This window comes from Condylura cristata, unplaced genomic scaffold, assembly GCF_000260355.1.
Source record: "Condylura cristata isolate star-nosed mole 26May11 unplaced genomic scaffold, ConCri1.0 scaffold00012, whole genome shotgun sequence".
Lineage (NCBI taxonomy): Eukaryota > Metazoa > Chordata > Mammalia > Eulipotyphla > Talpidae > Condylura > Condylura cristata.
Genome location: NW_004567113.1, coordinates 17,414,369 through 17,430,280, shown reverse-complemented (window position 1 = coordinate 17,430,280; position 15,912 = coordinate 17,414,369). Strand labels below are relative to the sequence as shown.

The 15,912-nt window shown below is 36.5% G+C and overlaps 1 protein-coding gene across 1 annotated transcript in view; it reads right to left on the bottom strand.

Annotated features, from left to right (window-relative positions):
* The window catches only part of CCNI (cyclin I), a 23,364-nt gene extending 7,452 nt beyond the window's left edge, over positions 1–15,912 (bottom strand). The window contains exons 1-5 of the mRNA XM_004681197.2: positions 15,371–15,912; positions 8,254–8,411; positions 3,431–3,559; positions 365–439; positions 69–209 (exon numbers count right to left, since the gene is read on the bottom strand). Of these exons, the coding sequence (XP_004681254.1) occupies positions 69–209; positions 365–439; positions 3,431–3,559; positions 8,254–8,367 (459 nt within the window). The 5' untranslated portion in view covers positions 8,368–8,411; positions 15,371–15,912. The remainder of the gene's footprint in view (positions 1–68; positions 210–364; positions 440–3,430; positions 3,560–8,253; positions 8,412–15,370) is intronic.

Sequence of the window (15,912 nt, the reverse complement as noted above, 5' to 3'; positions counted from 1 at the left end):
CTACTTTTCAAGTTACTGAAAAAATAACTACACATTCATATACAAAACTAGAAGACAGGCATACTTACAATGTGAAGAAAATCCAATGGTGTGGCTGTATGAAGATCCCAATTCAATTTATCAAGGATAATTCTCTCCATCCTCAGAATTTCAGATGAAGAACATCCACAGAAACTGTCTCTTGCCAACACCTTCAGTACTGGAATTCTCTATTTAAAGTGAAGAGGAACAGGACAGGAAGAAAAAGACAGAAAAAAAATTAACTCATTTTCAATTTCTATTTGGCAAACAGAAAGCAAGTTAATAAAATGGAGAAAAATTTTCAAAAAAGAGATGTAACTAGTCTTTAAAGGAATATATTTACCTCATCCTCCTCAACAGTCTTGGCAGCTAAGAAAAAACAGCTGATTGCAATACAACTCAAGTATTTTGGGTGGGCCTAAAATTTTGAAGAGGGAAAAAGCAACTTCAGTGAGTCTTCAAAAAGTCATAGTTTATTTTTAAAAACTAGATATGCAGAAGAGACAAGTATGCACACCATTTTATGGAATTAATTTGACACCCACCAACTGCATTCTAAGATCAAAGCTAACACCACAACTCTGACCATATGGAAATATTAAGATCATTCCACTACAAGAAATTCAACCAAAGTCAATTCAAATTACTTTTATTTAGCAGAGAAAAGATTTAAGAAGAACAATTTATTGAATAAAATTCCCCCAATAAAAAAATATATTTGTGTGTTTATATTTTTAAAGCTAGTAGGGTCTCTACCTGTCCTATCAATAAAATCAACTAGATGTAATGGTTAAGAGAATATGAAAAAGACAACTCAATATATTTTAAATGTGTTTTTAAAAAGGGTATAGGATGCCAGTTCATGATCAGAATGTCTAATTATTGTGTTCACACACAAAAATTAAATATTCAAATTCTATCAAAAGAAAGTTAAGTTCCTAAATATATATAAAGTCAATTAGTGAGAGGAAAAATACCTTTCTTGGATTTGACAACAGGCAGGGGCTTGAATTTGCTCATATTTCTTATCTATATAAGAAGGTAGGCCTACTTTCAGCTTTAATGGTAGAATTTGCCAATCTAGCATCAGAATCCAATTTTAAATAATCAGAAAGATTTATTCAATTATACGGAATAACACAATTGAACTAGGTAACATAAATAAAACAGAAAAACCTGTCTCAACATTTATCTTATATTTAAATATTGCATTCCCATGAAAATGTGGGTGCTTCAATGACCAAACATAGACTTGATTAACCTATCAGTTATTAAACATGGTAATAATCTTTGCCCCAGTGTAAGTGGCATCCTGTCTAGAAATCTTCTAGTCCTCTGCCTGGATGAGAAATAAAGGCTGTTTCAATACCATTAATATTATAAGATAATTTATTTTAGTCAGGACATTATGGTTTAGAAAGAATCTCAGTAAGTATTATTCCTGTCTGTAATGTATTCATTTTATAGATGGAGACATTTCAGAGGTTAAGGGATACAACACAAGATTCTAGAAGGTGTGTGTGTGGGGCGGGGGGACATCTGTGGCTAAAAAAATTCTGTAGCATACCTATTTTCTTCCCCCATGTATACAACATATCAAACTCATATCCCTCAGATAACTCGAGTTCAAACAAGAGAGTCCAGTAGTTAACAACCATGGGGAAGCAATGAAACCCCTAAAATCAAAGACACCAATAATAAATTTAGTAGTTAAAAGTAATCTTAACAGTAAATGTGTGATTTTTTTTTTTTTAAGCTAAGACTAATTCTAAGTACTGGTATACGTAAGAATCATCAATATTTGCTTCTTTAAACAGACATCCAAATCTCATCTCAGTGAAATTTAGATTAAGTAAATCTTGGATATGTCTCAGGATCCATTCTTTAAAGAATTTCATAGCAATTTTTTCTGCACAACAAGGATTGAGCCTCCATTCACTGTTGTAGCCCTTTAATGGTCTGCTTTAAGTGCTTTTATTTAAACTATGAATACATTTTTGACTATTTCAATAAAGCTTAACCAAGTCTTAGTGAGAGTAACCGACCCTAATAAGGGGGTAAATTGATGTTAAGATAAAAGTAGACATCTTCCGGCCCTCCCTAGTGGTGCAGCAGGTTAAAGCACTGCACTGAGAAGCTAAAGTCACTTCCACATGAGTTCGATTCCTGCCTGCCCCGGAGGTGACAGACTTCTCCTAACCCGCCCACTGCTCCCCTCAGCAGTGTACTTCGTCATTGATCTGCATGTTCTGCTCCCCACTCTGTCTCTGGTGAAGTGTCTCGCCACCCCTGAGCCTCTGGCCTGTACCCCAGTTCTGTATGTACAATATCATTAAGAGTTAGTTCTTTAAGTTTCTTAAGAATATAAGTTTCAGGGCCCTCCCTGGGTTAAAAGCACAGCACTATGAAGCCATTGCAGCCACTGCAGCATGAGTTCGATCCCCAGCCAGAGAGGTGACCCACATAGCATGGCAGACCTCTCCTGCCCTGACCATTGGTTCCCTCAACAGTATATTTCAGTCCATCTGCCTGTTCTGCTTCCCACTCTGTCTCTGGTGAATCTCAGCCCCCATGCCTCTGGCCTGTACCCCCAGTTCTGTATGCATGAATAAATTTTTTTTTTTTAAGTACAAGTTTGAAATACAAAACAGGGTGATTATCCAAATTCTTCCACTCTGTAATTCTGACTTATTTTTTACAACTAATAATAAAGAGCTCTCAGCACTGAATTCATATTTCCTAGGCATACAAATAAGTGTTTTTGTACTCTTTCATGCCTTTTCATTAAATATGTTCTGACTTGTTGCTTTAAATCTGTTGAAGGCCTACTATGACTGATTTCACAGAAAGTAAACAATTTACATTGTCCCTATTGGGGATAATATAAAACCTATTTATGAATTTGTATGCTGTTATTCAACAAAAATATACCAAAATTATTGTAGGACAGTTTAGTTCACCTTGTTAATACTTCAAAAAGAATCTATATATTGTTCAGAAAAACCACATTGTAGAGGTAGTCAATAATGACAGAGAAAAATATACATGCAGTTAAGTAGCTTTATACTTTTCTAGTCTGATTCACTGAAAATGACTAGTACACCAATGTATTAAAAGATCACTAGCTACTCTGTCAAAGCTACATGGTTTTTACTGAAATTATGAGATCAAATTTCACCAGCTAAGTTACAAAAACTAGAAGCAAAGAGGAAACTATAGAAGTCAATCAGAAATATTTCTGAAAATTTATAGTAAAGACAGAAAACATGTCTTCTCATAGGTACATGTATCTCCTCCAGGAAGATTTTTCATTCCTTACCACATAACAGAATATTGCTAGTAGAGCCCCTAGTTTGGCATACACACCCTCAAATAAAGAGGCTAAGTTAAGTGTATCTAAAATATTTACCTTTACAGTTGCTAAAAACCTGTCCAAAAGACTGCTGGCCAGAGCAAATGTTTCTGGGTAAAGGTTGAATTGGTACTTGAGTTTGGCCAGCCACTGAATCACTTCATCTCTCTGGGATGGAGAAACAGTCTATAAGGGAGCAATTAAAAAAATAAAACACATATAAGAGAGAACAAGTGAAGTTTCAATTCATCGTTAAACACATATAAGAGAGAACAAGTGAAGTTTCAATTCATCATTAAGAGTGTTTAGAATTTTATAAGGTTAGCAAGTGCTTCAGAATTTTTTTTTTTTTTAGTAACAAACCTAAGACTTTTATTAATTCAAGACCCTTGTATGTAGTAAGTATCTATAAACAATGTGAAATAACCACTAACTTTTAGGCTCATTCTTATCCTTCACAGGACACTTTACATTTTACAATGAATTTTCTTACAAATTAACTCCTTCAAACTTTAAAAGTTTCTTCTGTGAAAGTATTACTCTTACTTATCAGAAAAGAACAGATAAACTTGATGAGCTAGATATGTATTTTATATATCTCTCTCCATTGCTAATATTAACAATGGAACAAGTCACATCAATATAAATTTACAAATGTACTTATATGCTAAAAAGTATTTTAAGTTTATTCGAAAATCTATCAAAGGAGATAAAGACAAAACTTTATATATTATAGTATTTAATACCAACATTCTCTTTCAACAGGTTTTTACTAAGCCTACTCCCTTAAATCAAATACAGCATTGTAAACCAATGTTACTACAATTAAAAAAATTCTTTTTAATAAAATTTTAAAATTCTTACTAAGTTAACTCACTATATATCCATCATTAGACATTTTAAAGTTGAAGAAACATTATAATAAACAGAAAATTTGGGAATTAAATTTTTCTAACTCTGGGGAGTAAGAAAACAGTAATTTCTTTTGAGGCAGCAAAACAGCGATTGAACTACCTTGTAAATGTAACTGGACTATAACAGAATGCGAACCCACTAAAAAACAAAATTAAGCTCAACAGAAATGAAAGATACCAGGACAACTGACAAAATTATTCATTTAAAGTTGATGAACACTGAAAGGGAGAACTAATTTGCCATTTGGAGAGATTACAAAAATGCAAAACATTATTGTTTTAACTTTCTGAAATATTTTTTTTTTTTAAAGATTTATTTATTTGTGCTTACAGAACTGGAGTACAAGCCAGAGACTCAGGGGTGGTGAAAGACTTCACCAGAAAGTGGGGAGCAGAACAGGCAGATCAATGAAGTACACTGCTGAGGGGAGCAGCGGGCGGGTCAGGAGAGGTCTGCCACGCCATGTGGTCACCTCCGGGGCAGGCGGGAATCGAACTCATGCTGAAGTGGCTTCAGATTCTCAGTGCTGTGCTTTAACCCGCTGCGCCACCAGGGAGGGCCACTGAAATATTTTTTAACAGTTGAGAATAAGCTTAATATTTAGAAGTATACACTTCAGAGTAATAATTTAGATACCTTTATTTTTGAGTTTGAAAGATGCACCATTTTAATCTACTACTAATAAATTAAACAGATCCTAATTAATACTAGTTGTGCTATGTGATCACAAAGAAATGATTTTTGTGATTAGTGGTAAAAAGTGTTTTCAATAAGTGAAGGCTCCAGACCAATGAAAGGTTAATACAAACTCTATTATAGCCTTTATTATCATAAGCATTACTGATGTAAATCTCTTTTAAAATGTGTTAAATCACTTATTAAAAATCATAGACACCACAGTTTAAAATTTTTTCTTGTCACTCAATTTTATGAAATTAATTCCCATATCCCTGACCAATGCATTAACAGTTATTAAAGCATGAGGGGCTCTATCTTAATGTAATTCCTCAAACTCCTCATTGGAATTTCTTTCTCTTTGACTTTCTTTAGTGTTATGAAAAATACATGACTTGGCATTAAAATATCTGCCAATGCATTTGCTAATTTTTCTTTATTTTATTACAAATCCTCTTTCTGTGACTTTTCAGCTTTGGCACAACAAAGTGTTTCTTTGTGTAGGCCAAACCAACTAATTACACATACAGTTCTTCTGACAAACATTTAATTCAGTTCATATTAATAAACAAAAAGTAACTATCATAAATCCTAGAAATACAATGAATGAAAACCTCCCTCTTTAAAACTCCAAAATGTAGTCTCAGGGTGAAGCAGAAAATCAGATGTCATTAAGCTGATAAATAGAAGTGCTAAGGAGCACACACTGGAATGGCACTTGGTCAGTGGGATAGTAGTTAAAGCTTCTTAGATGACACAGTAACTAAACTGACCTTTATCTTTAAAGCTAAAACGTGTGTGTGTGGGGGGGGGGGGTAACATTTGCCAGAAAGCAAAAAGCCATGTTTTCTAAATCTGTGAAGTTTTACTCTGAAGTATAGGAGTGATGTCATTATTAACTTATTGTTAAGTTTCTCAGACTTGCAAATAAAATCAAGGTGGGGTAGAAGAGAAATGGCTATTCTAAGAATCAGAGATAAAATTCCATTAATCAAAAAAGCAAAAAGTATAAGGCAGTTTATGGGACTGAAACTGTGGGCTTATAAGGTATATATAGGAACAGGGGAATTTATGTCCTGCAAAGACAATTATTCAATTTCACAGAGAAAACTAGGTAGGCTATAAAATCTAGGACTTGAGATCTCCCTCTCACAAAACTATGAAGCTTTTAAAAATATTCATGTACACAGTTACCACAAGCCCAGCAGACCTAGGTGGGGCTTAGAGTCTGTTGGAAGCCTCCTGGCTAAGTCAAAGACCTAGTAGCCCAGTAGTTTAAGTGTCTCTACCTGGGAACCACACAATTAAATGAACTTGAAGGTTTCTTCCAGTTTCATATAAACCAACATTATATAAGTAGTTTGAGGTAGGGCTCTCTTTCAAAAACACTAACATAATAAATTAAGATTATTTGAATAATCTTTAATTTCCCCCCAAATTAATAACAAAATTATCATGTACTTGAATTTTCTATTATTATATAATAAAGAACTTTTCTAACCTAGATGAATTACAAAGAAATAATCATGAAACTTTGCTCAACAAATACTTACTGGGAGCCTATTATAAACCACTAGTAAAGAAAAGTGACAAGACATAATCCAAAGGAACTCAGTCAGATCCTCAGGAAATAATATTGCTATCATAAATGAGAACACAAAAGGGAAGTGACAGGCAGATAATATACCAGTCTCAACACTGCCCTTAACAGGGAAGTAGGAGGTGCAAATCTGTGAGAGAATGACCTTGAGGTAGTGTTTATCAGAGGAAGAGGAAGGAAAGAGGAGGAAACTGGAGGAAAAAGAACAAAGGGAAGCCAAAAAATATTTTTAGTTTTACTAGCATGTTAAAAAGTTGGTACAGACACGTTTGATTTAGAGATAAGACTTACACTTCTGTAAGGAAAGAAAGAAAGAAATCACAATCAAAAACATAAAATTAAAAGCCAACCCCTAGAACTGGCATAGGAAAATAAAAGAACTAGGACTAAAAAACAGAAGTATGTTTAAGTGGTCCTCTGACAAGTAGCTCAAAAGTTTTAGCTCTTTCTCATCTCTATCTTACTTCCTATGCCCAGCAGACTAAGATGTTCCATAGTTTATATATATTAAGTGTTACTTCTACCTGATTACTAAGGGCAAATCCTTAGGTAAATCCCTCTTAAAGGTTCTGACAATGCTCTGCACTACTTTATTTTCTCAGTAACATTTGTTAAATCACCTAGAGAAAAAGGTAAAATCGAGATAATACAGCAATATACAACAATCCTGGCAGAATATCACTTTGAAAAACCATGTTGTGAAAATGTCTTATTGCTGGTTACATGCTGACTTGAGGAGATTGCAGAGAAGGGAGAAAGAATGGTTTTAAAGGGAGCTGTAATAAAGCTTTGAGGGTCACTAGAATGCCAGAACATAAGGGCAGAAATTTCAATTTTCCTCACAGTTATATTCCATGTGCCTAAAACAATTCTTGGAATACAGCAGATATTTAACACTTAATGTATGAGTTCCCAATTAATCTAATACACATAAATACAAATATATTCACATACAAAAGTATAACAGGAAGAATATTACCTCAGGTTCAAATTAAAATTTCTACTACTGCCAATTTCAAAGCTTAAATGTGACAGCACATGGAAATGCTCCCTTGCATAAAAAGTATTCATTCAGGTTAACTAATCTTAAATTTGTTGAATTAATAACTAACTGTACATAAATTCAAAACATGTTTCTTCAGCTTATGGGAAAGAATGTCAGTGGTTTGGAATTAGAAAAAGCATACAGATTTCAATAACCTATAAACAAAGGTTAACTTAAATCACACATGAAAAACTTAAAACATTTACTATTTACCCACATATCAAAAAATTTTTGGCTACTATTCTTTATCCCAAGCACAATGTTAAGTACCAAGGATAAAAGATGTATAAGACATCTTATACAGTAAGCTTTTGTGTGGATGAACTTGTTACTTGTTAAAAAAAAAAGTTGAATGACAGAAGAATTTGAGTAACTACATTACCTAAAAATAAAGGTTTACGAGCGTTAGTCTTGGACTACAAGGGAACAGAATATCTATCTTTCTAAAATTATAACTAACAAAGCAAGAAAACAAAACAATCCTTGTTTTATTTCAGAATCAAACAGGGAGGTGCTTTATAAATAAAAATTCTATTTTATAAATATGGCAACATTAAATAAAAATTCTATTTTATAAATATGGCAACATTACATCTACTTCTAATAAAAGTCATCTGTCTAGACTGAAGAGAAGTCATTACCTACCTGATTCGTAGGTGTTTTCGGCACATTCACCTTCCACATCTGGGCTTCCCTAGAGATTGCCTTTTCCAACAGAAAAGACAATCTCTGATTTTCTAAAAGCCCTGGAAACTTCATGATATCCTTTGGATCTGCCTGCCACCCAGCTTGATGTAGCTAACCTATAAAATCAAGTATAACATAATACCGTTTATTTAATTATAGAACACATGTAACATTGTATAACTATGTTGGTACTCATTAAGCAATTAATAGATAACTATAAAGAATTATGAGGTAGTAACTGAATTTTATAGCTCTTTAAAATATGTATTAAAATGTTACAATTAGTTATCTAAAACTTTCTCACTTTAAATTTAAGACTTATAAATAAAAACAGTCACATGATATCAATAGAATTTTTAGACTGTTCAAAACATGTTATACTGAGTCAAACCAAATGTCAAAAATTCTTAAGTCATGGACTTTTTTTAGTTCTAAGAATTCTTAGAAGCGCATGTCCCAAATACTATTGACAGTTAGAAAAAAAAATCTTGTAAGGGCTTCTAATCTTGATTAAAAAGTTACATTAGATCATGGGCCTCTTTGGTGGCACAGAGGTTAAAGACACTGCAGTATCAAGCACAGAGGTTAAAGACACTGCAGTATCAAGCTATTGCCAGCCACTGCAACACGAGTTCAATTCATTCCCAGCCAGGGAGCTGACCCACATGGCACAGCAGACTACTTCGGACCCACCCATTGCTACCTTTAGCAGTGTTTTTCAGTTCATCTGCCTGTTTTTCTCATACATTAAAAAGAAAAAAGAAACCATTCTAAACAGGTTTCCAAAAACAGTGTCCATTAAACTACACATATGGCTTTTTAAATTAGAGTTGAATAAAGTTAAAATACAATAGCCTTTTCAAATGCTCTATGGCCACATGCTGCCTGTGGATTCTGCACTGGACAATGCAATAAAGAAACATTTCTATCAATTCAGAAAAGTTCTACTGGATAGTGCTGATCTGGAAAGCTCAATGTAAGGTGACTGGCATGCCAAAGTGAGCAACAATTTATAGAACAGTCTAGTCTCAATACAAGGCAATAAAGAGTCCAAGACAGATACTGCTCAGTTTAAAAAACAAAGCAACTAAACTTTTTAGAGGTTTACTGTGAATGTATAACTGAATTGAAAAGCTACTGAAGAATGTAAGAGATTTAGCTAGATTTGATGAAAGCTAAGCAAGTAAAAATCTAAGAATCAGGAAAAAATTATGCAAGGTAAATGTAATAATTAATATACTGCAATATAGCAATAACAATGAAAATACTAACAAGAATTTCACCAAATATTGTTCCAAAACTACATTGGCAAGGTAGAATGAGCGTCACACATTTTGTACATGGTAAAAAATCTTTACATAATATCTAAACAGAAATAAATAAAAAAAATCAATAGGACAAGTTATTTGAAAATATGATCTTTAACAATAGAAACATTTAAGGATTCATGAGTGTTAACCTCTGGGCAAAAGGACAATGAGAATGTTTTTCCCATTATATATCATATATAACTTTTTGAACTATGTTACTGTATATATGTATACATACTCACGGAATTAAAAAAATCTAAATAAAAAAAGTTCCAAAATTTTAATAAAAATTTACAATTGAAAAAAACAAAACCTCATCTTTCTTCAACTTCCATGTTTCTCAACCTCCAGCTACAATCTCCTTCAAGCTCCTGTTACTTGCTAATCAAACTATGCAGACCACCTCAAGTTAACTGATTTTTTTTCTTTTTTCTTAAACTTCTGAGCATTTGCAAATTTTCTGAGCATGAAGTACTTTTCATACTAAGATGAAAAAGGTAAATAAATAGCTTGGAGAATGAAAACCCTACTCAGAGAGGCCTATATTAAAGGCTGTTTCTTTCAACCATCCTTGATTCTCAAATCAAGTATGATTTCTCTTCTGAAATCAGCTTTCCACTATCTCCCTACTAAATTGTAATTCCTTTTGCATATACCAGTATCATCTGACTACTCACTGTACCAAATAAAGCATGGACTCAATGAAAGGTCGGTGTCAAACCTAAGGCCAAAACAATACAAATCAACCAATGTCTTTTTTCACAAGGCAAACTTTCAAATGGCTTAAAACTTTCCAAAGTACGCTCAGACAAACCTCCACTGCCCTACTTCATTGTTTTGGTGCCTTTATTTGGGGAGTGAGGAGAGGGGTGGCTACTTCCTTACTCAAATTTTTAAATGTATTCTTTCTTGTTAAAAAGTCATAATTTTAAATTCCATCTACTGTTAGTCTGCTGAGATGTTCTAAGATCCAATTTTGTTGCCTTGATGTTCTTACAGATTCTCCACAATTAAATGACCAGACTCAGAAATTTTAACTAAAGCATTTAAAAAAATTTCCATACATTGCTGTTCATTATTTTATGCAGTACTTGATTTCTCCCCACAGTAATACCTACAAATATCTCACTATCACATCAACTGTGAACCATCACCCCCATGGTCCCTTGTGCTCTATCCACCCGTTTCTTTTATCCCTTCTCCTCCTCCTCACCTACTTTAAGCCTCAGATCTATAGCTGCCTACAAGTTTTGTGTATTCGGTTGTTTTTTTTTTTTTTTTTTTGGTACCCTTTGTTGAATGTCTCTACATACCTCCTTTAAATGGTACCATTCGATGTTTTTCTTTTTCCTTCTGACTCACTTCACTAAACATAATCTCTTCCAGGTCCCATCTACATTGCTGCAAATGGTACATTTTCTTTTATTGATTGCTGAGTAGTATTCTGATGCATACATATGCCACCTTTTCTTGATCCATTTTATCTATTTTTGAGCATTTAGGCTGTTTCCACACCAAAGCAATTGCAATTTGTACTGCAATAAACATAAAAGTGCAAGTTTCCCTTCAAATTAATGTTTTGTGCCCTTTGCGTAGATTTCTAGGCATGGAATTATTGGGTCATAAGGTAGAGCCAATTTTAATAATTTGAAGGTCCTTTCCACAGTGGTTGGACCAATGTGCTCACCAGAGAAAGGGTTCCTTTCTCTCCATTTCCTTGCCAGCATTTGCTCTTGCCATTTTTTTTTAATGAGTGTCATTCTTACTGGGGTAAGGTGGTATCTCACTGTGGCTTTGATTTGCATTTCCCTGATTATAAGTGATGTTGAACATTGTTTCATGTGCCTGTTGACTATCTTGATTTCATCTCCGGAGAAGTGTCTTTAGCTTTTCTAAAGTAGACATAAATATTAACCTTAGAGGTAGAACATCAACTTGATAACTCTCTCTCAAAATACTCAGAAAAAACACCTACTGGATAGAGATTGAATTTCAACATAAATGCTAACAACTTCTTCTAAACCTAATTTTGGCCTGCAAAATATATGAACTTTTGCCAAAACCTCACACTTGCTTTTTATCTCCATTAGCTAAACCAAACAGGGTGGTTCACAAGGATCCACCAACCTTCTCAACTCACAGCAATGGCTACATGTCTCAAGTCATTATTCTTCCCCTACAACGTATCCTTTGAAAATTACATACAGGATGGTATCATGCAAAGAATTATTATTTCAGGCTCAAGAAAATCCAACTCCAATGTTCTATGATTAAAATTCTTAGGAAGACTTTCAAATATTTAGATGCCCTAACAATTCTTTTTAATAAAAGAATCTGGGTCAAACAAGTAACAAGGGAAATTAGAAAATACTTTGAAATGAATGAAAAAGGAGAGTGTAATAACAAAACTTGGAAGAAGCAATTTCCCTCAGAGGGAAATGCCTACATTAAAAAAGATCTCAAATCAATAACCCATCTTTCTACCCTAAGACACTAATATTATCTTTGACACACTAGAAACACCCTGGAAAAAAATGGAACTATAGGAAGAGGGAAATGCACTGGACTATGGTGATGGCACATGGTGATTTGGTGATGGGAAACCCAAGGGGATTGCAACTGAGATGGAAAAATGCACAAAAATATGTAAAAATAAATATAATAATAATAAATAGCAGGCCACACACACACACAAAATTAAAATTCATGAAATAATCAATGAAACCAAAAATTGATTCGTTGAAAAGATCCAGAGGCAAACCTCTAACTAAACAAAAAACAGAAGAAAATACTCAATAGGCATATAAATAAAAATGGGACTGCATTTGGCTGTCCAATAACTGCACAGGTGAATTCTACCAAATATTTACAGAAAAATACAAAATTTTTACATACTTTTCCAAAATGAGGAAGACAGCTTCACAACTAAACTGATGAGGCTAGTTATAACCCTGGTACCCAAACCAAACAAAGGTAGCAAGAGAAAATTACAGACCACTGCATTATGAACTGAATCAGGAAACAATTTTTTTAAAAATATTATAGGCCCTAACCTAGTGGGGTTTATTGTAGGGCACCGCAGCCCACTCCTGTCTCTCCAGCTGCCCCCCTCAGCAGCGTATTTCAGTAAATCTGCCTGTTTTGCTCCCCATTCTGTGTCTGGTGAATCATCTTATTGCTAGAATATGTAGCCTACCCCCCAGTTCTTCTATGCACAAATCAATTTTAAAAAAAATTAATAGGTGAATTCAGGTAAAGGATTTTTAAAAATTATTGACAAGTAAAATTATGTTGAAAAGGCAAAAAATAGAATTTATGGAAGTACTTACATAATTAGGGTTTTTTAAAAATTCCTTTTTATAACTCAAAATACTAATACAGCAGAGAAAAGCACTGACTTCAGTTTTATTTCCTTTACCCACCGTACACAAGCCTGTTTTCTAATGTTATTTCTAAAATATTATTTGGATTAAATGAATGACTCCTGCTAAGAAACAGAAAACACACACTTATAAGACAGCTTTACTCTTTTACAGTTTTACTATCTTAAACAATAACTTTATAGTTTTATTTTATGCCATATTGGTCAAAACTAGAGTTTTGAAGGCTCAGAAAGAAAAACCTTTCAGAAGTAAAAAATTTTTCATACACTTTCAACTTTTATGATGGTTTCAAATTCATCTTCGCATTCTTTGAAATGGCTCCTTTCTCCACATTTACCATTAGATGGCTTAGTATTTGAGTGAATAGTGTGTAAAATACCTATTGTGTAGTACACATCACAGATCAGCACATAGGGTCTCATGCTCTTTTGAAAAAAATGTATACATACAGTAACAATTTCATTAAGGAATGACTCTTCTCACAATCTCAGCACCTCTTCTGAAATGTGGGACTTAATAATATGACCATACAAAAGCTTCAAGTTCTATTACTACTTCTTTGACTATGTCACTAGCCTAGAAAGGAACCAGAGGTTCCAAAGCAGCCTGCAGTTTCCCAATGTCCATGCCTTTCTGCTCACTTCAACTTAAAATGTCCTTAGTTCATATTCCTCTTTTATTTTAGATACATTATTTGCATCAACTGTAAATAGCACTGCCTTCCTACATATATATACTTTGGACATTATTCTACTGCTGCATTTAATTGCTCGGTGATAACTGTGCAGACCTGCCTAGTAACACAGTTGCTTGATGGTAAACACTCTCCCGAGTTCAGCACTACGCCTAAATGATAGTAACAGTTTTCCACTGTTAAGCACAGTGAGTGTGTGCAGACTACTTGGCCAGGGATTGTTCAGTTTATATGCCATAGCATATAAACTCATCTAATCAATCTCATAAAACTGGTATCATAACAAAGCCTGTTTAAAAAAGAGAAGCAAGCACAGGAAAGGGTACAGTATCCGTTGTAAAGTACTATACAATCAGAATGAAACACGAACAGAGTTTCTATTTAACCTACCAGGATGTCAGTTACATAAATTTAATTATCTGTAACGCATCTCTACTGCACCTCCCCAACACAGCTAAATCGCTACTATGCAGCTCATCAGTACTAAGTGACTTCTGGTAGAATCCCAAATCCATCTGGTCCCAGATTAGCCAACCTAAATTCTGTCCAATTTGTCTTATTTGCCCATTCCTTCCTAGTTAGTCTGCACCAACGACCTGAAAAGATGAGAAGCATGTCAACTACTGTTCATCTTTTTGTAACAAATTCATTTTTTTGGAAGAAACGATATAGCATGGACTGCTGGGGTTAGAACTTTGGCCCCTCCACTGTAGCTGAGTCATCTAGGGGGGGAAATTTGAGTAATTGAATCTCAAGAAGCCTCAGTTTTCCTCACCTGGTAAACGAGGTTCCTACCACCTGCCTACCACCTGCCTCTCGAGTCCTTGCAGGGATTCAGTTAGTTGCCAACCAATTGGAAAAAAATGTCGGATGAGAAGCCTCAGCCTTTGTACCCTAACGTTACACTCGGCGGTTCAAACACTGAGTGGCTCCCCACAGACCGAATGAAAGTTAAATACTTTAGCTTGACATTCAAGCATCTTCCGTCTCATTAGATCCGACCTCCCAAGAGAGCCCTGCCACTGTTTTGCTAGCGGTTCCCAAGGCCTGCCGGAATTACCTGCAGTGGAACCCCTAGCTCGGTAGAGGTCCTTCTGCTCGTTTCAAAAAGTCGGCGCAACTCAAGTCGCCGCCTCTCCACTTTCCCGCACCCACACAAAACCCCGGTAACGTTCCCCTCCCCCGAACTCGCGCACCACTGTCAGCTCGCCCATTCGCTGGCAGTCACTGAACTTTGCAAAGTAAAATCTCCCTCGGGCTCCAGCAAGAGCGCTGGTCTAAGGGCGGGGGTGTGTCCCCTTCTTTGTGCATGACACAGGCTCGCCCGGCCTGGAACAACACTCTACACAGCAGACAATTTGCTTTAGCTACAAAAAAAGTTACTGACACACACAAAAAAAATTGGCCCCTGAAGGGAACACAGCAGAGTTTTCCGACAGGACAGAAGCCGAGCGGCCCCAGCGCGCACAGGGCGGGGAGGAGGGGGCACGTCCCAAAGGTTTGCTCTGCCTAGGGGAGGTGGGGGGCGGGTCCCATCAGCGACAAGCGGCTACCGGAGTCTCCTCTCGGACCGCGCCGGCTAAGCGGGATTGTGGGGGGGCGGAGAGCGCGAACGTGGGGGCTGGAAGCAGGGGCGCGCGCGTGCGGGTAGCGGAGACGCGACGCGCCCACAGCCCCCGACCCCTCACCTTCTCCTCCTCTTCCTCCTCCTCTTCCTCCTCCCCGGCAGAGCTGTAGGCCTCACAGTGGTGACGCGGGGTCATCCGGGGGGCCCGTTACCACTTCATTTTCCTCAGCGCGCGGCGGCGGGGCGCGCGGGACGAGGGCCGGGCCGATTGAGGAGGGAGAAGAGGGGGAACCGGGCCAGGGGGCGCGGGAGCTGGAGCTCGAGTGGGACGCACGGCTGCGGCCGCTGGGCGGGTCAGCGAATTAGTTCCATGACGCCCCCGGACCTAAGGCCGCCACCGCCGGTCCCGCTCCTCCAGCCGCCGCCGCGAGTGCCCGGGTGAGGAGGGGTCTCCCTCTCGCCATAGGGCGGCGGGGGCCGGGGAGAGGCGGGGGGGGAGACCGGCTCTGCCCCTGCCCGGGGGAAGTGCCTCCAAGGGGAAATGGTGAAAGGGGGGGAAGGGGGAAAAAGGAAAAAAAAAAGGGGGAAAGGGGGGAAAATAAGAAAAAGCGAGACAGAGGCGCTGCCGCGTCCGCTCGCGGGGAAGGCAGGGGAGGGAGGGGA